This window comes from Anser cygnoides, chromosome 1, assembly GCF_040182565.1.
Source record: "Anser cygnoides isolate HZ-2024a breed goose chromosome 1, Taihu_goose_T2T_genome, whole genome shotgun sequence".
Taxonomy (NCBI): Eukaryota; Metazoa; Chordata; class Aves; order Anseriformes; family Anatidae; genus Anser; species Anser cygnoides.
The window spans coordinates 61,383,599-61,406,771 of record NC_089873.1 but is presented as its reverse complement, the minus strand read 5'-3'; the positions used below and the strand labels follow the sequence as shown (position 1 = coordinate 61,406,771).

The window sequence follows — 23,173 nt, the reverse complement described above, 5'->3', positions numbered from 1 at the left end:
TGCAGCATAAAAACTGGCCTGTAACACTCTTCCAGAGGGGGGATTAAATATAGTAGTCTTTGTCTTTTTTTCACCTATTTACCTTTTAGAGGGTGGTAAATAAAGCATTTGGATTTTAATAAACTTATCTGCTTGATTTGTGGTTGGTATAAATGTTTATGGTTTGGCAGTAAGTGCTGGTTTCCCCTGGAGATGTGCTTGCTGGTTGGTTTAACCTATCTCCCTTCCAGTAGCAGCAGCAGGCTGTCAGAACTAGACAGGAGCAGCTTTTTCTGGAACAAACTGGTTTGAAGAAGTTGCCAATTTTGCAGCACCCGTATTGGCTTAATGAGAAATGAGAGGAAAGCAGTAATTATTTTTAAAATCGGTTCAGACTTTATTGCACATGGTACCATCTCTCGAATTAAGTTTTTTAAATGTTTGTTTTTAACAGAAAAACATGACCTGTGTAAATATATCCAGTTTACCCTCAATCCCATGCATTTTTAATGAAAAACCTTGCAAATATTAATGGCGTGTATCTACACAGCAAGAGGAGAAAACATTCCGTAGGTCATAATTGAAATGCCCTAATTTTCGGTGTAGCTGTGCTATAAATCTTCTAGCTGGCACTGTCTTCAGTCTCTAAAATACCTTCTCTTAATGTTAACTAGCCTGCACATTTGAAAAAAATCTTAACTGCGTGTGACTCACTATTAGTATTTTCTGTTCTGAAATTTCTATAGTTAAAATTTCAAAGAAAACTTCTGTAAAAACTGAGGGAAAATTGCCTTATGCAAGCCTAATTAATTTATTCTGTAATGACTGTGTCATTTTAGGCAAGATTAGTTACCAGCTGCTTCCAAGTGCTCTATTTAATAAAGAGAGCTCCTTTTCACAAAACTTTTTTTTTTTTTGACTGATCTATGCTGAATAAAGGGAACTGTTAAGACCTCTTTTAGCAAACACTTTGCATCTACAAACAGAAATACCGTTCTGGATCTACAGATGATTATCCAGTGCCTTTACTAAATTGGCTCTGGAACCTGTTCATTACAGTGAAGATATAAACGAGCTGAAACTGGGTCAGACCAGAGCCGTCTCTTCCTATTGTCTCAGAATGCTTCAGTAGTCTGCAATGTACTCCCAGGAAATTGAGAACTGAGTTGGAAATAATACAATGTATGCCTCAAATCCATTCTGCTGAGTGGCTTGAGATGGCATTACTGTGGATGCAGTGCACGGCTTGTGAAAAAGTGCAAGAATGTTCTGTGGTTTCCCTTCCACTTCTAAAATGTAGGCTAGCATTCCTTGAAGAGTCATACAGCACTGGGAGTCAGCAGCAAGTGGGAACTGTTGCACTGGAAACTAACTCTCCCTCTTGACACCCACCAATCAATCCACATTGCATTCCCCAATCCATTTCACCACATGGCAGCATAAATCTTGCTAATGACACAAGAGAGGTTGGTGTGGGGCGGAAATGAAGGGGCAGCAGAGCCAGCATTGTTACTTTCGTTAGCGATGTGGTGTCCAGGCCTGGTTCAAGCACAGTCTGAATCCAAGGTTCTGTGGTTGCTTCATTTTATATATGTGGATGCAACTGCTAAAAAGGGGTGGCCATGTCTTCCCTTTGGCTCCTCTACCTCAAGAGCCATGTTCTCTTGATCCAGGATCCAGCTCACTGTAGAACTGCATGAACTCTTCCTGGTACAGAGGAGTAGGTGGAAAATGTAGGGTCTGATCACTTAATGCTGCTTTACCATCCTCATGAAAATCACAATGGAACTTCTCCCAAGTTAAGTAAAATGCTTCCACCTGCTTGTCTGAGCACTCTGCAAATGCTTGTTCTGTTTAAAAAACAAAAAAAAAACAAAAAAAATACTATCAAAAACTTATTTTGATAAAAATAAACCCTGACACTTGAGGACTTCATTCCTCTAAGCAAGAATAAATATGGAAGTATACTTCTAAAATCCCCCTGCACTAGTTTCATAGACACAAACAAATTGACACACTGAAAATAGTTACTCTCAAAGCTCAATGGACTGACTGCCTTGCTTTAGGATTTCCCCTAGCTTACGACATTGTACAGAGACGAGGAGAATCAGTTTCAAGCCTTCCTTCCTTTTTGATAGACAGTGAATTTCTTTGGTTTGCTTTATATCTTTGACTGAAGTTACTCGTGTGATAGCTGGTTATTAAAGGAAAGCAAGCTATGCAGTTCTTATTGGGTTTCCGAAATCTGAAAGCTATAGCCTGTGTAAAATGGGATTGTGAAAGGTATTCTAATGCATATTATCTTATTCCTTGCAGTGCTATCCTTTTTGAAGGTTCATTAAGTGCTAAGACTACATAGGAACCTTAACTATTTTTAACCATACATGGTTTTCTAGTGCACTCTACTCCTCAAACATTTATACTTGTTTTCTTGGTCATGTCCACTAAACTTTACACTGCTTCAGGCCCAAATCCACTGAAATTTCCAGTTACTTTACAGATGAATTCCGTGGGTTTTTCTTGCTTCTATTTCCCCCTGTATTTGATGCAATGGGCAGTAAAGGGATGGAAGCAATGGATTGCATTTGATGTGAATTATATAGACAGCAGTTAGAACCAAAAAACAGATTTCTTGTTACCCCTAGAGAAAATTCTGTGATTCTGTGATCTTCTGTGAAATGAGGTTTGGTAGGAGATAGTATTCTAGACTGGAAGAAGGGGTGGCAAATCTGTTGCAAACTGACTGAAGCTGGACGTGAGGTTGGGAGAGAAACAGAGGGTTTGAAACAAAGAGGTAATGAGGGAGGGGAAAGTCCAGTCAAAAATAGAATGATCCTGTCTGAAAGTCCCTGGCTAACTAGTCCTGTAGCTGCTCTACTGCGCTGGGGTCACCTCTGCATGAATCCTTTCTGATGTTTGTTCTCTTTAAACTGCTGGAGGTAGATGAATGATGGAGGGTGATGCTACTTGAGATGATGTTAGGAAAATGTGATGTCACCCATGTGTAATTCCCCACCTCCACGCACCTCAAGGAGTAGTAAGAAAGGTAGTTAGACCCCGGCACATTTCCTCTTCTAATACTAGATCTGGTTCTCAGAGGTTCCCTCTTTCCCTAGAGTATGGTGCAACACCAGGCATTAGGAAAAGAAAGGACCATAAATATACCAAGTATCAACTTCTTATTTCTAGCAAGTAGCTATCTTAGCAAGTCTTCAGAGTATCTTCAGGAAGGGGAATTATTTTGCTGCTTACTAAAAATAATTTGCTCTTGGAAGCCTCCTGACTGTATTGTACAATTCACTCAAAAATATCTCAAAGCTCTTTAGATTGGGTCAAGAATGAATTGAGCATCAGAACTTTATGTGGAATTAAAGAAATTTTCCCCCTAATGCAAATTTAATCAGGATAAACAGTAGAGTTGCACCATCAAGGAGTGCACTTAACCTGAACAGCATTAGCCAAAACGCCAAGTCGATTCTGATACTGTTTCTGATGCTGCTGCATTACAACTGCTCTGGCAATGTTTATTTAAAGATACTGTGTGACCTTTTTTTTTTTCTTCTATATACAGGGTTTTGGCTGACTTGGTAATGTGCCTGCAGAATATGTACTTAGTGTAGTAATTATCAGTTACAGAAATAATTTTTGGATTAGTGAAAGTTCATGATATTATTCCATAGTGTGTGAGTTAATAATATACTGTGCTGCAACTTTCCAGATTTTGTTCTCTTTTGCCTTTATTCCTTTTGGGGGGGGGGGGGGGGGGGGGGAGAGGGCAGCAAAATAATTTGAGGATTTTTTCTTTCCTTTAAAACAGTAAAGTAGTTCCTATTTTTATGGCATAGTATGCTTTTCCTATAGTTTCAACAGAATTGTTTTTCTTACCAATTTATATATGGAAATCAACTGAATGGCTTTTAGTATCCTACTACTCAGAATCTGAATCTACTTGAACAGAACGTAGTATAATAGCTAGGGTTCCCGGCCCTGAAAGCACTGAAATAAATGGTGGCACAATTCAGGAAGCAAGTGTCTTGAAACAAGAGGAAGGAAGTGTCTGCAATAAAATAAAGCATGATTAGAAATCTATTGCATGATTACTTCCAAACCAAAGTGCTAGGAAAAAAAAAAAAGATTCAGTGTAACACTAGGAGAGTATCTTGCAGAGGGACTTGGTGGAGGAAATGTTAATTATTACAGAGGTTAATTTAGGAGTGGCATTCTATGTGTGCTTAAGGAACAGTTTAAAATGTAATTAAATGCTTATGGGAAAATGGTATACCCATGAACATTAAGAGCAACTACATACATGGAATGTAGTAAGAAAATGCTGGGACTGTATAAACCTGTCTTTCTGTTGCATTTCTTCTTCCTGTGTGTTATTGTAACTGATAAAATACAAATGAGAGTCTGTGGAAAATATCATTGTCCTTTAGGTTGTTCAAAAAAAGTTAGAGTTAATTGCTTGCTACAACACCTGTTGGATTGTTAGCAAAAGGCTTGGATGTGCACTCCTATGTTTGCTTCATCCATCTGGCTTAATACTGTTTGTGAGTTACGGCTTTATACAGCAAAAGAAGTGAAACTCTTTTATCAAGTCTCTTAGTAGGCTGGGGAGAACAATAATCGTTCATGCGTGCAGTGTCCTGTTTTGTTACTGCCATCAGATCTAGAAGCGGATGCCTGTCCGTTCTGTGAGTTAAGCCTTCATACATGAAAACTGGATGAGAAAAAGGGCTTTCAAAGCATGCATGCATCCAACTCCTTTGTCAGACCATCGCTGTACGTGCAAAATATTTTATCATAGAATAGAATCACAGAATGGATTGGGTTGGAAAGGACCTTTAAAGATCAACTAGTTCCAACCCCCATGCCATGGGGTTGCCCAAACCCTCATCCAACCTGGTCATGAGCACTTCCAGGGATGGGGCACCAAGAGCTTCTCTGGGCAACCTGTTCCAGTGCCTCACCACCCTATGAGTAAAGAATTTCTTCCAAATGTCTAAGCTAAATCTACCCTTTCTTAGTTTAAAACTGTTACCCCTTGCCTTATCATGATGCCTTTGTAAAAAGTTCTCCATCTTTTTCTGCGTCTCATGAGTGGAGTGGAGGGAGAAAATCGTCTCCCTTGACCTGCTGGCCACACTTCTTTTGATGCAGCCCAGAATACAGTTGGCTTTCTGCACTGCAAGCGCACGTTGCTGTCTTGCGTCCAATTTTTAATCCACCGACATTGCCAAGTCCTGCCCTGCAGGGCTGCTCTCAGTCCATTCATCCCCCGCTCTGTCCTGATGTTTGGGATTGCCCTGACCCAGATGCAGGGCCTTGCACTTGGCCCTGTTGAATTTCACAAGGTTCACGCAGGCCCACCTCTCAGGCCTGTCCTGGGGAGTGGGGCTTGTGGGCAGTTCTTCTCTGTCACTCCTTCCACCTCACACTTTCCCCTGCTTGAGTGTGGGATCCCTCTCACAGGATGCAGTTCTCCATGATCTGCTCCTGTTCTTCCCACAGGGTACAGTCCTTCAGGATCAGACTGCTCCGTTGTGGGTCCCCTTTGGGCTGCTGTTCTGGCCAGGGGCCTGCTCCAGTGTGCTGCAGCTTCCCTCAGGGCATGTCCACCAGCTGCAGCGTGGGGTCCTCCATGAGCTGCAGGGTGGACCTCTCCTCCAGCGTGGTCCTCTCAGGGCTGCAGGGGAGCAACCTGCTTCACCATGGTCTTCTCCACAGGCTAGAGAGAAATCTTTGCTCTGGTGCCTGGAGCACGTCCTCCACCCCTTCCTTCCACTGACCTTGCACTGACCTTGATGTCTGCAGGGTTGTTTCTCACGGTTTTTCTCCCTCCCCTTTCACAGCTGCTGTGCAGTGCTTTTTTTTTCTTTTTTTTTTAACCCTTTAAATATGTTACCGCAGAGAAACTACCAGCTGATGGGCTAGACAGCATAAGGAACTCGAGAAAAACTTTTCAAGAGGACTTTGACAGGTGTGGGCCACTTTCCTCATCTCTTTCTACCATCTTAGTCTTGTATCTCTACGCAATCTCTTGAACTTACAGTTGGCAATATTCAATCAGTGTAAATGCAAATGAAATATTTGGTACCGGTGCTAAAGTGCATAGCAGGTATCTCTGCGTGCCAGAAAGGGACCACTGTTGTTATTCGTACTGTACAGCAGAGTTAACTAAGTGCTCTGGTGTTGATTCTAACTTAGGTAGTTAGCACATTTTATAACTTGTCCCCTGTCTTCACATTTTCAATTCAAGCTGGTCTGTTTTGAAGGTTCCATATTTAATCTTCCACTGTAGTACTGGCACTTTTCCATACTTGAGCTGCTTCTCGTGTTGCTTTAGCATAAGGAGTAGTTAGTGTTTGGTCAGTGTAGCAAATTGGGAGGTTGGAGGTGAAGCTTGGGAGAACAGGAGAAATATACCCATGGCTAAATCAGTTTGCCAGTCTGATTCTCTCTCTACCCTGCTTCCAAACACGTGCACAGACCCTCAGTCACTTGCCAAGAGTCCTATGCTGTGTCGGGGTCAGGAATGAGCAATGGGGGAACAGAGGGTGGTTTGTAATAGGCACTGTAACAATGTTGGTTTTTTTGTTTGTTTGTTTGTTTTTAAGTCTTGCTCAGCAAGTATGTAGCTTGTGTATTGTATTGCGAGATTTTCACTCTTGCCTATGGTAAATTGATTTGCTTAATAAAAGGAGAAATTCAGCATTTGGAGTTCTGTTAACTACCTGGCCTACCATAATTGGATTTCTTGATTATCCTTCATGATGATGGTATTGAAAAAGTTGCAAAAGTTTTAGCACAAATATAGAATATGTATATCAAAGAAAACTGCACTGATATGTGTTGAAACAGACTGGCAAAATGGCAATTATAATAAAAACAGCCTTAGCATCGTAGCCTTTCAGATGAAAATGAAATGCCTTGTACATAAGTAGAAAGCTGCTGGCTAAATTTCAGGAATGAAGAGCTAATCAAGTAAAACTAGTGGACTTCTAGAGCACCCCTTTATAGTGAGTTGACCCGTTACATCTGACGTGTTATTACAGGAACACTGTTGAAAAAGTTATCTAAATCTTGTGTGAAACATGGGAATTAAATTCTTCTTCAGAAAGTGAAACGTTTGTTTCTGCACTTCCGCATTTTATTGTAAAAGTGAAACAGGAACAAAATTAAGCCCAATGCCAATTTAATTAAATGCGCAACTGCTTAGTTATATATTGGTGTTATTTTATTTTATTTCATTTTATTTCATTTCATTTCATTGATTAAACAGTGCCTCCAACCATTGTTAAGGTCCTAAAATCATGCTTCTCTTAAAATGGCAGGTGTAGATCTAGAATCTGTCTCAGTCTGGACTCGCATGACTGTTCTGCTATAGGCTTTCCATGATGATTCCCACATCCTAAGTCATCACAGAATATCCTGAGCTGGGAAGGGACCCACAAGGATCATAGAGTCCAACTCCTGGTTCCACGCAGGACCACCCAGAAAACAGCCCATATGTCTGAGAGCGTTGTCCAAATCCCTGAACTCCATCAGTTCAAGAAGTTCATTCCAGTGCCCGACCACCCTCTGGGTGCAGAACCTTTCCCTAACCCCCAGCCTGACCCTCCCTGTCCCAGCTCCATGCTGTTCCCTTGGGTCCTGTCGCTGTCCCCAGAGAGCAGAGCTCAGCGCCTGCCCCTCTGCTCCTCTTGTGAGGAAGTGATTATTTCAGCCTAACTTAGTTTCCATTCTTTTCCTTTTGGTTGCAATGACAGTGATGAGAAGATAATTTTCTTAAAGCAAGATGTTAATGCCAGCATTTAAGAAATTTTCTTAGAAAATAAACATGTCCTGGTGCTAATAAGACATTCTGTTGTCTTGGCATCTAGGAAAGGTGTCTTTTGTAAACAGTGTTTCTGCAGATCTTCTCTTCATCAATGTAGTTTACTCACTGTTGGGCCTCAGGTTCTGAGCGTGACTGTCCTTTTTTTTAACAACTGTTTTTTAACAACTGTTTTTTAACAACTTTTTTTTAACAACTGTTAATTGTTTAATCCTTTGAGTTACTGGTTTGTCAGCTCTTAGAGTGGTTCCTCAATTTGTCTTGAAGAAGAGAGGAGGGAGAGGACCTTGCTCACTTACTCCTGTCTCTCTCTTGCTTCTCCTTGCTTTTTATTAAGGTAGTCATTATGTTAATACAGGCCTGTTTCTCCTCTATATTATTTCCCTTTACTTCAAATGTACTGCGTTTCAGTTTTTCTCATTACATAGCTGGAAGACAGTCATGTCACACTGCTGGTGTGTGTAAAACTGCTCGCTGTCACTAATGAATACTTCACATTAATGAATGTTTACTTTAATCCATTCTATAACAACAAACTGTCAATGGGAATACATTCCCTTTAGAAGAAAATGAATTAATTTTCTAAAAGATTAAAGCAAACTGTATGTAGGAATGAAACACAGATGCTTGACCTTGGTTAAAAGACTATATCATTAGGGAATAACAGGTAAAATGTTCCTTCAGTGATGAATGAGAATTAACTTCTTTTTACTCAGATGTTATTGATAGAAAAGTATTACTACTGACTTTCAAAGTATTTATCCTTACAAGCTGTCTTTGAAGTTATTTGATAAATCTTATGTTATGCAAACATAATCAGATATTTTTTTCTCCCCCCCCAGTTGGTGTTATCCGCTGTCCAATTTGTGGCCAGGAATGTGCAGAGAGACACATCATAGATAACTTCTTTGTGAAGGATACCACAGAGGTTCCCAGTAGCACAGTAGAAAAATCAAATCAGGTAAGTGCATTAGCGTGTAATCAAGTTAACACTTTTTGGATGTGTATGCATGTCCTTGGCTTCTTGCTGCATGGCCTTTGTGCTGTTCGTATGCAGAAAAAGACTTGAAGTACTTAGTCATCACATGGAGTAGCTACTCTAGAAAATCAATTAAAATAAAGTATGTGTTAAGAAGAAAGTTCTAATTCTAAACTATTTTTAACTATTAGTATAAAATTGCATTGTGATAATGGAAGCTACGTGTAAGAAATAGGTATTAGAATGGGAATTTCTAGACTTCGAACAGGACACTTCCATCAGTCTTTGATGCAGAGACCTGAAGGACACTGTGTCAAGAAATCCCCATGTGAACTAGAATCCTCTAGTAAAATCAACTTTATTTTTCTTATCTCAACAAAACGCAGCGATAAGTAGTATGTCTCATTTTTAGCTAGTAAGATCTCTTTACTCATAAACTTTTTATTAAACTCCAGGAACTTCTTGCAGACGATTCAGGTTCTTTATATGTTGCTGCATTCTTTGTAATAACAATACAAAAGGTTACTACGTCCATGTGGTGTGCATTTTAAGCTAATCCCCTAACACTTGCATTGTGGCCTTTAAGAACTTGTATTTAGAAAATGTATTTCATTTTCCTTTCCAAGGGAAATGTATCATTGGCTCTTGATCTAGTTGTTTTGGGGATGGCTTCTTAGAGATCCTCTATTGTGTAGTCTGCTTGTTTGGCAGCTTAGCTGAAATTTGTGCTTGCCTGTATGAATGGGTATGTGTCTTAAGAACAGATGAAAATACTCAGTTGGGTTTGTGGTACTATGTCACTGGTCATTAAAGGCACACATTTTATCATCTCCAAGAAAGAGGACTTACGTCTCCAAAAAACATTTAACCATCTTCAGTTTATAAGGCATTTTTCAACTCTATTCAGTTTCAACTTTATTTCTGAGAAACTTAGCTGAAACTGAAATTTAATTGGGAGTCTCTGGAAGTATGAGCAGTATGTCTATGTTCTCTTAATGTAGGATAGTTTGAAGGGTTTTTTTTTTTCATTTTAGTTGCAGTGTGGAAAGAGCAGTGTTTTCAGAGATGGCTGTGAGATTTAAAGTCTTCTGATACTCTACCAGTAAGACTGAAGAAAATTAATAGCCCTTGTTGCACTGAAAATTTGATCGTGTTAACTTCTTAGTGACTTCAGTTAGGAAGAAAGCAAGATAAATAACTTCGTTATGCAGAGTTAGTCCTGATTTTTTTATTTTTTATTTTTAATCTGGGGCTTACGCCATAACCTCTAGCTTAGTTATATAACAGGCTATGTAAGATACTTCTCTGGGGAGTAGTGATAGAAGTAGAATTGTTCTGCCTGGTTTTAGTGGCAAAATAATGAATAGTGTTGTTCTCCTCACTTCCCCCCCCCCTTTAATTGAGACCTTTGCGTCTTGGATAAGGAATAGAAAGTTCAAGAAGGGTCCTTTATATTTTTTGAAGTTGAGCGTAATCATGAAAAATGGATATACTTCTGTGGGCCACGGGGTATCAAAAGCTTTTTTTGATGGAGTATCCAGCAACCTCAGTGCTGTCAGGATAATTCAGGAACTTGTATGGTGCCAAATAGCCACCACGTATTCTTCTAAAGAAGAACTAGTATGCTATATATCTTAAAGCTGTAGCTGTGGTGAAAACATCTTTGAAAGCCACTGGTCTAAGTGGATAATTGACTGAGGAAGAGTCACAACATGGCTGTGATGCACTTAAAAGAGAGACAGCTGTTGATGGGCTTTTAGGGAATGTAGTATATGTTGCTTAGGGTTCATGCATTTTAGATGTCAGGATATGTATGGTTTTTATTTAGGGTTACATATGGGTGAGAAAGTCCCCAAAAGAAGGTGCTGTCTGTGCTGATTTTGTGTGTGCCAAGAAATAGCTACATCACTTTTGGCACCGACGCTTTTTTGGATCTAATAGAGGTTGCTATTGCCTCTAATTTATACTGTAGTAATTAATACTTGGAATATTACTTCACTGAATGTTCCTATGGTCTGCTTTCCTCTATTCTTTTGAAACTCAGAAACCTTTGGTTATTTAATTTCTTTGATATTCAAATTATAGCTAGTTAGATGAGTAGCGGCTAGGACGACAGCTCTGTTACCTCGACTCCTGCATGCCAATCTGTCTTTAAGTAACTAACAAGCTTTATAACAGAAAAAAAATAGCGACCTACCTGCAACATGCTGAGTAATTTTAGCTTTCATTAAAATTGAATGAAGGCTGAATGAACATTTCCCAGGGTTATAAATACTAAAATTAGTAACTGAATTAGACATAATTAGAAGGAAAACTCAATTAAAAATAAATCTGTCTAACCAGAATGAAGATTTACAGGTTAGCTAGGGAGAGTTTTCTTTGAAATCACTAAAGGAGTGCTTGTGTGAGTCAAAAAAAAAAAAAAAAAAAAGTGAAATAAGTTTTAGGTTTTGTAAGAGTATAGCAAATATTTTCAGTAATTATACTTCCATGTACTTTAACTACATGTTTTTTTTCTAATAACCAGGAGTTCTAGGAAAAGTCTAACTTGTATCTGAAAAGGGTTTTTTAAAATTAGAAGTGGGTAGAAGCAAATCTAATATTTCTACCTGGAATGCGTAACAGCATGAGTTATGATGTCTGTGAAAAACTTTAGAAATGTGTCTCTCTTCCACTTGGTGGATTTGACGAGTATAAAGCTGTAATATGTAAATTTTTGGACCATAAAAGAAGGAGTTTCAGTTCATTTCACAGCACATGATTATTGGTTATTGAATCAGTCTTTATCTGTTTCTAACTATAGCAGGTCAAACCACTTGCAAAACAATTCATATAGAAAGAAGAGCATAGACAAAGATCTTGGAATCTAAAAAGAATTATTAATTCCTGAAATCCTTTGAGATCACATAAACGGCCTGACATATCAAATTTATCTGCCTAAGTTTGCTAAAGGTGACCTGGAAAGGATGTAGTACATTTCTTTTTTTTCTTTTTTTAATACTATTTGGTTTTCCACCATTTTGTTTTTGTTTTGCTTCTTTGACTTTAAAAACGCCTGAAAGATTTTTTTTTTATTGTTTATTTGCTTATTTGGTTTTCACAGTTTTTTTCTAGTGGAAAAAAAAAGTCCAATCTCTTACTCTCTAAATTTGCAAAAACACCTCTGGGCAATCGAGGGGCATAATAGCATGATAATACTTCTCTGGCAACAAGTTATGAAAAACTTCTTGTCTTGCAGTGGTTCTCTACACAATAAGTAGTGCTGATGTAACTGATCTTGTCTTGCAGTGGTTCTCTACACAATAAGTAGTGCTGATGTAACTGATCGTTGGACTACAATGATGTAATGAATCAGGTTTTACACCACAGTCTTGCAAAAGGTTGCATTAGTACACTTAAGGAGGAGACAAGTGAAAAAGAAGGGAGAGAATTTCATTCATGGGATTTGCTGTCAGAGAAAATATAATATTGAATTAATGCCTAAGTGATACATGCTTGTTCTAAACGTTTTTTCTTAAGGATTCAGCACTGCTGCATGAATACTTTTTTTCCAAAACGTTACTGAAATTAAAACTTAACCAGGAAGTTGAAAATTTTACTTACTCTTTCATTCACTTCCTTTAACTGTTTTACTTCCATTTTTGTAACTTTTTTTTTATATGTCCTGACTTCGATATTTTTCCCTATACCCCTGGTTTAGATAGGTCTAAATTTTTTATTTTCAAAGAGATGATGGGAAAAACTTTTTCTAAAAAAAGGTTTTAAAATAAAAAATTTTCAGGCCTCCTTTTTGTAAAGAAACAGAAAAAGGGGCACAAGCCCAATTTTTTTTCCTTTGCAGGTCACCTTTAATGAAAATGAACTGCCTCAAACTCCAAGTGACAACAAGAGGGGTCTACAACCCTTGCGTTGTAACTTCATTTCTCAGAAGATATTTGCTTTGAGAGGCAACATGATCCAGAAGAATAAGCACAGCGCTGGGGATCTGGAACTCATATGTTCAAATTCCAGTCCTGTCAGTAACTTGCTATGTGGCCTAAGGCAAGTCAGTTCACCTCTTTTGTGCTAATATTCCTTGTTTTTTTGAAGTTGCAAACTGGGACATAGTTCTAAGTATATGTTAGCTATCTGCATAGGATATAAATAGTTGCTTCTGCTTTAAGCTATATTTATCTTGTGGGGGTGCAGAAGGTGGACTGTTTTTTTTAATCCACCTGAAAACTAAACTAATATATAAATGTTGTCCCCGTTGCTCCTCTAGCATAATTCTGTTGGTGGGATCTGCAGGATGTAGTGATCTTCAGAGACCTTGAAGCTTTTGTTTGCAGCAGTGCTAAACATTGATAGAAATGGATGGTAGTTGCCTACAAGTATCTGCATAAGCATGTTCATTATTGTTACCACCAGAAAGCCTTTAAAGATATGACTGCAGGCATATTGTAAAGGAGGACTTAAAAATTAAATAATATTATGAACATGTAAAGTGTTGGCCATCATTCATAATTTTCAACCTGTGGTTCAAATGGTGGATCCGTAGGATATCTTTCTTATGGATATATTGACTGTGCACAGAGACGTTTTGGTCTGCTATCAGGTGTTTTTTCCTTAATTACCTTTTCCTAGATCTTTTGGGTTTAGTCCAGAGGCCACAGTTGAAAACTGTTAACACATTGTTTGAAAATCTATTCAAGGGTAGCTTTACTGATAAGCTTAACTGGAATGCTGTCTTTAAATGGTGATGCAGAGATTCTTGAGAAGAACCCTTCTGTTTAATACTGTAGGTATTTCCTGAAACACTAAGTAGATGAACAGAAACTAAAATTAAAGCTTCCATGTGAACTGAGAGTCTTCTAAATTCAGAGCAGTGCTGATTGTGTGCTGTCTTTACAATATGCTCCTGTGAAATATTTTCTGTAGTAAACATCACACGTCACACAAGTGTGCAGTGTCAGGTAGAAAGTAATGGTTGGATTTTTATCGTGGCAGGTAAATGTTTTAGAGCAACACTGACAAAATGACCGTTTTATTCGAGAAGTCACATTCAATTACACTTATTTAGTTATTTATAGTATTCCTGTACCTCAGGCAGTTTTCTGTTCTCATTTCACTATTTTAGGAGAACTATAAAAGTGCACTGAAGATATATGAACAATAGCTTGTATGTGTATTTCATGTATATTTTAATAGCTACCTTTTTTCCTCATGTCAGGTCTGTACAAGCTGTGAAGACAATGCAGAAGCTAATGGTTTTTGCGTGGAATGTGTGGAATGGTTGTGCAAGACCTGCATCAGAGCTCACCAGAGGGTTAAATTCACAAAGGATCATACTGTAAGACAGAAAGAGGAAGTATCTCCAGGTAGCACACTTGATTTATAATTTCCCAAAAGATGTGTGTCTGCATTAGAAAACTGAATTAAATCAACACTTTTCTTTTTAAAATGATAAATTTCAAAAATTCTATTCCTTAATCCTCGTGAATATAAAAGGACAGATGCATTTTGATAGCTTTCTGCCTCCCAGTCACTTCAATTCTATCCTGAAGGCTGCAACTGTTTGAAATGATTCTGGTGTTTCTTTGACTGCTGTCTAAGTGAATCTCTGAAATGATCCAGCAAAAAGAAGAGTTTTTTTCAATTATTATTTTTTAAAGAATTCGATGCATTAGAGTGTAGCTACTGAAAAGAAAGACTTTGTAATGGCTGGGAGTATGATACCAACTTTTCTGCGATCTTTTTTCTGTCAGATATGCTGCATAGTGGTGAGAAACCCTACAGATTAACATTTGGTTATGATTTTTATGTTTAAGTGTTTTAAACCCATAAAGGCGCATAGGAATTTGATATTTCATGAATGGTTGAAAATTGTCTAGACTTTACAGATCAACTAAAGAAAATACTTCTTTATATGTTTGTCTCCTCTAGATTTTCTAGAAGTCTAACAATAAGTTCATGTAATTAGTATACCACAGCAAAAGGAGCACTAATAAATTATATTTGTTTGGCACAGATAATAAAGACATTTTGTTAGCAATAAAGCATGCCAGAATTTACATTTTATCTAAGTATATTTTAAGTTTAAAATGTTTCGCTTTACAAATTAAAGTAGAGAGATGTTATGAATTAAGGTTTTCCAAGTAGAATCTATGATAATTCAGATTAGAGGGGTCCTTAGGAGGAAGTCATCTAGTCCAACCTCCTGCCTAAAGCAGTCAGCTGTGAGATCAGTTCAGGTTGCTCAGGGTTTATCCATTTGGGCCTTGAAAATCAACATGGATGGATGCAGTGTACAGCCTTTGAGAAGTCTTCAGTGTTCTTGTGGTGAATGCCTGATTCTTCTCATGTTGAAAAAGTCTGTACTTTTACTAAGAACCTCTTTTGTTTCAGTTTATGCCCATTTTGTCTTGTCTCTAAGTGACATTATAGAACTTTTATAACTGTAACAAGATGCTGCCAAATGGCCTACCAGTTCTAATAAGACCACTGGACGAGTATGATTTATCTTGTAAATATGTATCTTATAAATTATATATTATAAATAAATACATATATTTATTTTTCATTACACAGCATCTAGTCCTGTGAATTTTATATATGATGTGGGTTATCATTTCTGTAGTCTGTTTCTCCAAGGGTTGTTTCCAGTACGGTATGATACTTTGGAGATGGTTGTTATATTCTTTATCCCACTTTCAGATGTGGTTAATCAAAAGTGAGTGTCAAATGTACACAGAGAGGGCAAAAGTGGCGTATAACTTATTTTGAACATAATTTTCTGAGAAAACACTGACAGGAGTGCTTTCTGTGTATTCAGTCCTTCTCTGAGTCTGCTGGTCAGTTTCAAAGAACTTTGATGGAGTACAAATCTGAAAATAACTCCATGGGTTTTGTTAATGAAAGTAAATGAATGGGTACAGAAGAGAGAACTTCTTGATCTGGAGCGAAGGAAGGGCTGCTGTGTGATGCCAGTTTTCACTACAAGCCATATAATCCTTATGAACTCAGTATCTGACCCAACTCGTAAGAGATCAGGCTTTTTTGGTTACATTGCATAAAGAACAATTTTTTTCTACCATAGGGTGATGTTTCCTTATGCTCTTTGTATTTGCTTTGAGAACTGAGATTTCTGAACCGTTTAGAATTGTCTCCTGAAGGGACATTAGTAACTTCTGGTTACTATGTATTGTATTTTTTTCTTTGTTCTTTTGAATGCCTGTATCTTTGATATCCTCAAACTCCCTTTCACCCATTTTGCTGAGAAAGAAGACAGCAACAAATTAGGTCAGCCATCTCCTTGTTCCTTTTCAAGGGAACACAATGTGCTCTAGGTGATCCTGCTCGGCAGGGGGGGTTGGACTAGATGATCTTCAGAGGTCCCTTCCAACCTCAGCCATTCTGTGATCCTGTGAAGGGATCTTGCTAGTTGAGGGACGTCTCTTGCAATTGCAATGGCTATTCCTGTTGTAAATATTTTTTTGTGAGGGCATAGTAAGTTGTGGTAAAACAGGGTCTAAACGTTTTCCATGATAAAGGGTGTTAGCTCCATGCTTGATCAAGAGTGAGAAGGTATAGTTTGAACTTACAGCTGTTGTATTCTTGGTTAGGTGGCCTGATACATGCTTTTAACATATATTTGAGGATTATGGTAAGGAAAAACACGAGAATGGAAATCTTTAACAATTTCGAGAGACTAGACTGATATCTTGCTTTGTTCAACAGAGGCAGTTGGTGTGACCAGTCAACGACCTGTGTTTTGCCCTTACCACAAAAAGGAGCAGTTGAAATTATATTGTGAAACCTGTGACAAGTTGACCTGCCGAGACTGTCAGTTATTAGAACACAAAGAGCACAGGTATCAAAACAAAGTATATGCTTTATGCAGATTGCTTGTATGAAGATAACTTGAAGTTGATTGTAGCTCTAGCCATATGCAATACAGTTGTGTGAAAAAAGAGCAAAATTATCGGGTCAGAAGGGAAATAAACAGAGATTGTCTCGAAAAGAATGTGCTTGACAAGTGTGTGATAGTTTATAGTTAAGCCTAATTCTTCCAGTTTTTAATCTGGTGACTTAAGAACAAGACACTTCTTTACTGTTGATTTATTTGGATAGAATTTGTTGCTATGCAGCTCTTCAGAGAGTCTTTAGAAAGCACAGGGGCTGTTTTATATAACTGTATGCTTATGTGTAATTTCTCCATTTGTCCTTCAACAAGATGGTTATATAACAGAACATTACCCAACAAGTTCAGAAGGGAGCAAATGTGCATTTCTTCAGTGAAGAGCCCTTTAAAGGGAAAAGTAAACTTGAAGTTTGGCTATCCTGTACTTTGAGAACACTATTTATAACACTTAAATCTTTGGGTTGTTGTTCTTTTGTCATTTCCTAATGACCATTGAAGGAAGATGAAAAGCAAGATTATATATCTTCTAACTACAGGACAATTATTTTCTGGCTAATGCATACAGTAATAGCCTGGGACAGATGTACTCATAAGTTAAACATTAATATGCTCACCATTCCTGATGCAACCACCCAATGAACTTGCTTGCCTAGCCAGGTGGACATCAGTAGGTAGAGGCATGTTGGCCACTGTTGCTTCTTGGAACAGCCTAAATGTTGATCTTGCTGAGTTGCAGTCTTCCTTTTAAATTGTCCTTCTCTTAGGATTTATACCCCTTTCAGAACATGCCACCTCTTCTTTTCCACAAATTGTTGATGATTTCAGTTCCTTGATTTAGTGTTGCTGACTTCTACTGACTCAGCGCTCTCTTCTTTGCTCTGTTTCTACGTTCTTATCTTGTACGAAATAATAGCTTACATGCTCTTTCATTTAGAGTAATGTCTACAGCACATCATTAATTTTTCTTTCAGTAAAATTGGGACAAGGTCATACAGTATGCCTTCATATTTATGAAAATCATAATTCTCAAAACGTAAAATTAAAGTTAAAGGAAATACACTATAAATAAAATAGGCTTGCTGTTGCTGGCATGGAGTTTCAGGATGACAGATGTTGGACTTGACAACATCTTTCTTCATGTAACAAAGTCGTTTTGCTACTCCGCTTCTTAGCATATGACACCTCTTTTGCATGCAAAAATACTCACGAGTTGTTTACTATAGGTACCAGTTTATAGAAGAAGCTTTTCAGAACCAGAAAGTGATCATTGAGACACTCATCACCAAATTGATGGAGAAGACTAAATATATAAAATATACAGGGAAGCAGATTCAAAACAGGTATGTATTGGATTTTGAGGTTAAAACTGACAGAGGGCAACTTTACTATACATTCTAATTTATTGAATTGTTTAGATTAATAGACTTTGTACGTCATTCCTCTTAGGCTTTCAGAAAGAGAAATTCTAAAATTTTCTAGAACTTCTAAAATCTTCAGTTTGCCATAGAGACTGTTGCCTATTTAATGTGCTTGGTTGTGTTAGGTAAGTCTTCTGCTCAGTCTCTGGACTTAATGGCCAGCAATAGTTTGTGTGCAACAAAACAAGTTATACAATAAAGAGTGTGTAAGTGTTGTGGTTTAACCTGGCAGGCAGTTAAGCACCATGCAGCTGTTCACTCACCCCCCCCAGTGGGATGGGGGAGAGGTTCAGGAGGAAAAAAATGAAAGTTCTTGGGTTGGTATAAAGACAGTTTAATAGAACAGAAAAAGAAGAGAAATGATGATGGTGATAATAAGATGTACAAAGCACGCAATGCACAATGTAATTGCTCATTACCTGCTGACTGATGCCCAGCATTGAGCAATGGTCCCCCACAACCCTGGTCAGCCTCCCTGAATATTAATCCTTCAGCATGACGCCACATGACATGGGACATCCCTCTGGCCACTCTGAGCCAGCTGTCTTGGCTCTGTCACCTCCCATCTCCTGGTGCACCCCCAGCCTCCTTGCAGGCAGGGCAGCATGAGAAGCTGACAAGTCCTTGAATCTGTGTAAGCACTGCTCTGCAACAACTAAAACACCAGTGTGTTGTCAGCATTATTCTCATACTAAATCCAAAACATAACTCCATGCCAGCTACTAGAATGAAAATTAACTCTATCTCAGCTGAAACCAGGACAAGAAGGCAGTCTTATGTTCTTCCCCACCATCAGCACACTTATTTTTTCAGCGTAGATCCCTCTTAGAAAGTGAAAGGTTATGATTCATGTTTTCATTATACTTGTGACGCATATTTGAAGATTTATTTAATGCTTTCATGCTTGAGGCTTTATTCACTCTATACTACAAACCAAGGAGAAGAGTAAATATGTAAAATGCATGTATCAGAAGACCTTTGTAACTGTTCCTTCAGCAGAGTTCAAAGGCAGTACCCAGGAAGATTCAAGGCAGTACAGGATGCTCAGTGCAGCTTGAAGTTTTCCTTTGCCTAACTTTGAAGATGGTGGAGATGGAAAAGAAAAAAAAAAAAAAAGAGCAGGCATTTTTCTCTTCTTTTGATGCATCTTAAGTGGTTATTGCCCACTGTCTTTTAGCAGTAGCGGTTTTCACAGTGTAAGATTATGCTTCCCTGTTACCAGTTTGAACATTATTGCTGAAGTAACTAAATATAAAAGATGAGTTTCTTGTTGTTTTGTTTATGGAGTATCATTCTAACTTAGGTGGAAACTGTACTTCAACAATTTTGATTGTCTCCCGCATTTCTAGAATGGGCCAGGGCAATCAAGGATTTCAATTACAATGAGCTTTTAATTTTTTTCAGTGACGTATGTCAGTAATTTTACAGACAAAAGTCATTAGAATTTGCCACTAGTGAATTAATTTTGTCATAGGTCACTGGTACTTGCTCTTTCTATGTCTTCCAGTAATTTTCCTGAATAAAAATATCTAATGGTATATGTGTTTATTGATGCATATGATCAAGAAATATTGTAGTCTCAGACACAGTGGAGAGATTTTTAATACTGTGTTTGGAGGGTGGGCTTATGAGCTAAAGAACATAATTTTCTATACTGTTTACTTGCAGAATTCTTGAGGTGAATCAGAATCAAAAGCAGGTGGAACAGGATATTAAAGTTGCCATATTTACACTGATGGTAGAAATAAACAAAAAGGGAAAAGCTCTGCTGCATCAGTTGGAGGTAATTTTATTTCTATCATGAGAAACAAAAAATGTCAGTTTTCATTTTTTTTCAGATTAAGATTAAAGTTGATTTCTAGTACTAGACACCTATACTTGTACTGTTACTCTTCCAAAGCAGAGAGATATCTCACACAAGCCATATTTGTTTACTTATCCATGTTCCTTTTTTTGTGAGTTGGGTCTGTCTCCGAACCCCATTTCTTCCTCCAGTCTTTTGCAGATCATAACCCAATGTGTCATGCATGAAAGGTCTTTCGGTCAGAACTCTCCATAAATTCAGCAATCCAATAGCAAATTGGGAGGGATTGTCTAAAATTGATACCTAGAAAATTATTACCTCCAAGTGTGCTTAAAAAAAACGTGTGTATAAAGAGGCACATATATATATATGAAAACATGTCAAGAGAAAATGGAAATATGCACACAAAACCTTGATATCTTAAATGTGCACTGACTCACTTGTTTGATAGCTGCAGTCAAGGGGCAGGGGATGCTTTTTAGAAGAGCTAGGTGAAACCACTTGATCATTATGAATAACAAACAGGAAAGTTAATGCATTTTAACTAAATTGAACCCTTGGACTGGAAATGCTTTTCTACTTGCAGACTCTGGCAAAAGAGCATCGGATGAAACTTCTGCAGCAACAACAGGAAGTGGCAGGTCTCTCTAAACAGCTGGAACATGTCATGAATTTTTCCAAATGGGCAGTTTCCAGTGGGAGCAGCACAGCACTACTGTACAGCAAACGCTTGGTAAGGTTAGGAATACAGATCTTTGTTTACTTAGATATTATAGTTAGGGCAGATGCATGCACACATTTGTCTGTAACACCAAGGAATTAGACTTTTTAATGACTTCATACTACTTAGAATGTTTGTGTGTAACTTTTTCAATTTTTTTCTCAAAAATGTAGACGTAGAATGTTTCTAATAATTTAGCTTCACTGGTCATGATTCTATCCTGTTGTACTACTACACAATTACTGTAGATCCACAAAAGTAGTGATAACTCCTTTACTCTGAAGTAAAAACCTTGTAGCCATGAAACACAGCAAAAACGTTGCATGTCCTACGTTTTTATTTGAGGTTCTTTTCAGTGCTTGTTACAGCTTCTAAGTTCAGAGAAAGAAGGTATTTATATATCCTGGAGTCTCATATATCCAGCATTTAATGTTTTAAAAAAAAAAGTATTGCCTTGTTCTGTCAGACTCATCTTCCACTAAGTCTTCAAAAAAGTAATTTGCTAAGCGGATAAAAATGAAGCTGAGGCTTTGGCTTGTTCATGCAAACAGTTATGAAACTGAATATTTCAACGCTATAATGATGCTTAGGATCTGAGTACACATGGTCTCACTAGGCTGACTGCTCATGATGAACAGAACCACCACCGCCCAAAAAAAAACCAACAGAAAAACAACAGCAAAAATGAAATTAAAAATACTGACATTTATCCAGAGGCTAGTAGATTGTACTTGCCAGATGAAGGAAATCTGTGGTAATGTTGAGGAGAAATGCTAGATCCTCTTTTTCCAGTTCCTATAATTGGAACACAAGTTCTCTTTTTCTTTCCTTATTTTCTCATTGCTTAGTTGAGAATCTGCAGGCTTTTTGGTGTATTTTTTTTTAAACCCATTAAAACACTGCAGGGAAGTAGTCCTGTAGTCTCTATAGGAGATAGTTTTATATTTGTTTTTTCAACTTCAAGTGGTTAAATTCACTAGGCCTGCCTTATACTGCCTTAGCAAGTATTTTTTAATTAAATGTGTAAAAAGGGCATCAAACTGAGTCATGTTGTTGATAATTGCCTAGTGTTGCCACAATGACTTCTGCTATTTGAGTAAGAAAACATGGTATGTTGCAGGCGTGTTAGTCTTATAAACATTAAACATCCGGAAAAAAAGACTATCTTAGCCAGTAAAGCCTCAGCAAATGAGAGAGAATTTATAAAAGAACAGATAAAACTCAGGCTCCAGATTTTTGCTGAAGGTAGTGTTATTTTGGAATTGAGTAGCTGGCTTGTCCATGAACATCTGGAAGACCTGTTCCAGAGCAGTGACACATAGAGGAGCATACGAAGCTTCTGCTCAAGGATATCCAACCACTTGAAACTAGCAGGGAGGAATACATAGCAGACTTAATTTCAGCATTAGAATTTTGAGGTAATGCCTTACTCCAATGAAATAGCATACTAAACAGTATAGAAGACGTCAATTTCCTAGCCTAGTCCTTCAGCATGAACAAAATATTTTTTAGCTACTACCATTACTCACAGGAGGTTAGAAGTCTAATCGTGAGTTTATATACAATATATATGTGCACACAACAGGAGGAATATATGGAACAAGTGGTGACAAAATGTGTTTTCAACTTGTATTGGTGACAGCAGAAAAGAGTAGGAATTCTACAGCGTAGCATAATTGACTCTGGCAGTGTACACAGAAATACTAGGAAGCCTGTATTCAAAATAGTAGGGCACTTTAAATTTTCCATGGTCATTTAAAACAAACAAACCCTCAAAGCATGTAAGTCTTGCTAAATGTTTTTGTATCTGGTCAAAAATTGACACGTTTAAATGAAAGAAAAAAGGAGTGAAGTGGAAAGTCATAAAATTCCTACATAAAAGATAATTGGTATTATTGTAGGGAGATATGACTAAATAAGTCTCTTCAACTTTCCTAGGGAAATATTTGAGAAAAATCTGAGAGGAAAATGAAATTTTAAGGAAATAAGCATAGAACTTGATGAGCTTTTTCCTGTATCTGCTCTTACTATAAATCACTGTCTGTGTTAGATACTTCTAGTGAAAATAATTGCAAGAAAATATTTTCTATTTAGGAACTAGATAAAGACTCAGGATTTGATAGAGCTTTCTGCTTGTGTAACCTAATCATAGTCCAGTCCTTTGGAACTACCTTTGGAACCAAGAAGTTCTAAGAATGTGAAGGTATCTGAGAATTTTCAAATAAATTTGTGAAAGAAAGTATGATAGCTCTCTACTGGACAAAGTTTATAAAAATCTATTCTTTGGCTCTCTGAAGAGACGTTAAATGTACTACAGAGGAAAACTCCCTGTGATGATACTTTTTGCTAAAAGGATGGGATACTGGTCTTTGAAAAATGAATGGGTTAACTTAGGTTCAGGAAAAAAAACACACCAATGGTTATGTGAATCCCTTCTTTGTAAGTAGATTGAATGTGATGACTGAGTTTGTGGAAGGATATGCATCTCTGCAAGGGAAAAGAATTTTCTTTACATTGATTGATTTTTAGGGCTAC

General features: G+C 37.6%; 1 protein-coding gene across 4 annotated transcripts in view; it reads left to right on the top strand.

The window, feature by feature from the left end:
- The window catches only part of TRIM24 (tripartite motif containing 24), a 60,126-nt gene that overhangs the window by 16,314 nt on the left and 20,639 nt on the right, over positions 1 to 23,173 (top strand). For 3 of the 4 annotated variants that reach the window (XM_066997860.1, XM_066997859.1, XM_066997857.1), the window contains exons 2-7: positions 8,659 to 8,777; positions 14,005 to 14,152; positions 16,512 to 16,644; positions 17,919 to 18,035; positions 19,782 to 19,896; positions 20,504 to 20,650. In XM_066997860.1, the coding sequence (XP_066853961.1) occupies positions 8,659 to 8,777; positions 14,005 to 14,152; positions 16,512 to 16,644; positions 17,919 to 18,035; positions 19,782 to 19,896; positions 20,504 to 20,650 (779 nt within the window). Of the gene's footprint in view, positions 1 to 8,658; positions 8,778 to 12,698; positions 12,837 to 14,004; positions 14,153 to 16,511; positions 16,645 to 17,918; positions 18,036 to 19,781; positions 19,897 to 20,503; positions 20,651 to 23,173 lie in introns of those variants that run through there. The other variant, XM_013173121.3, reaches the window with a different exon arrangement.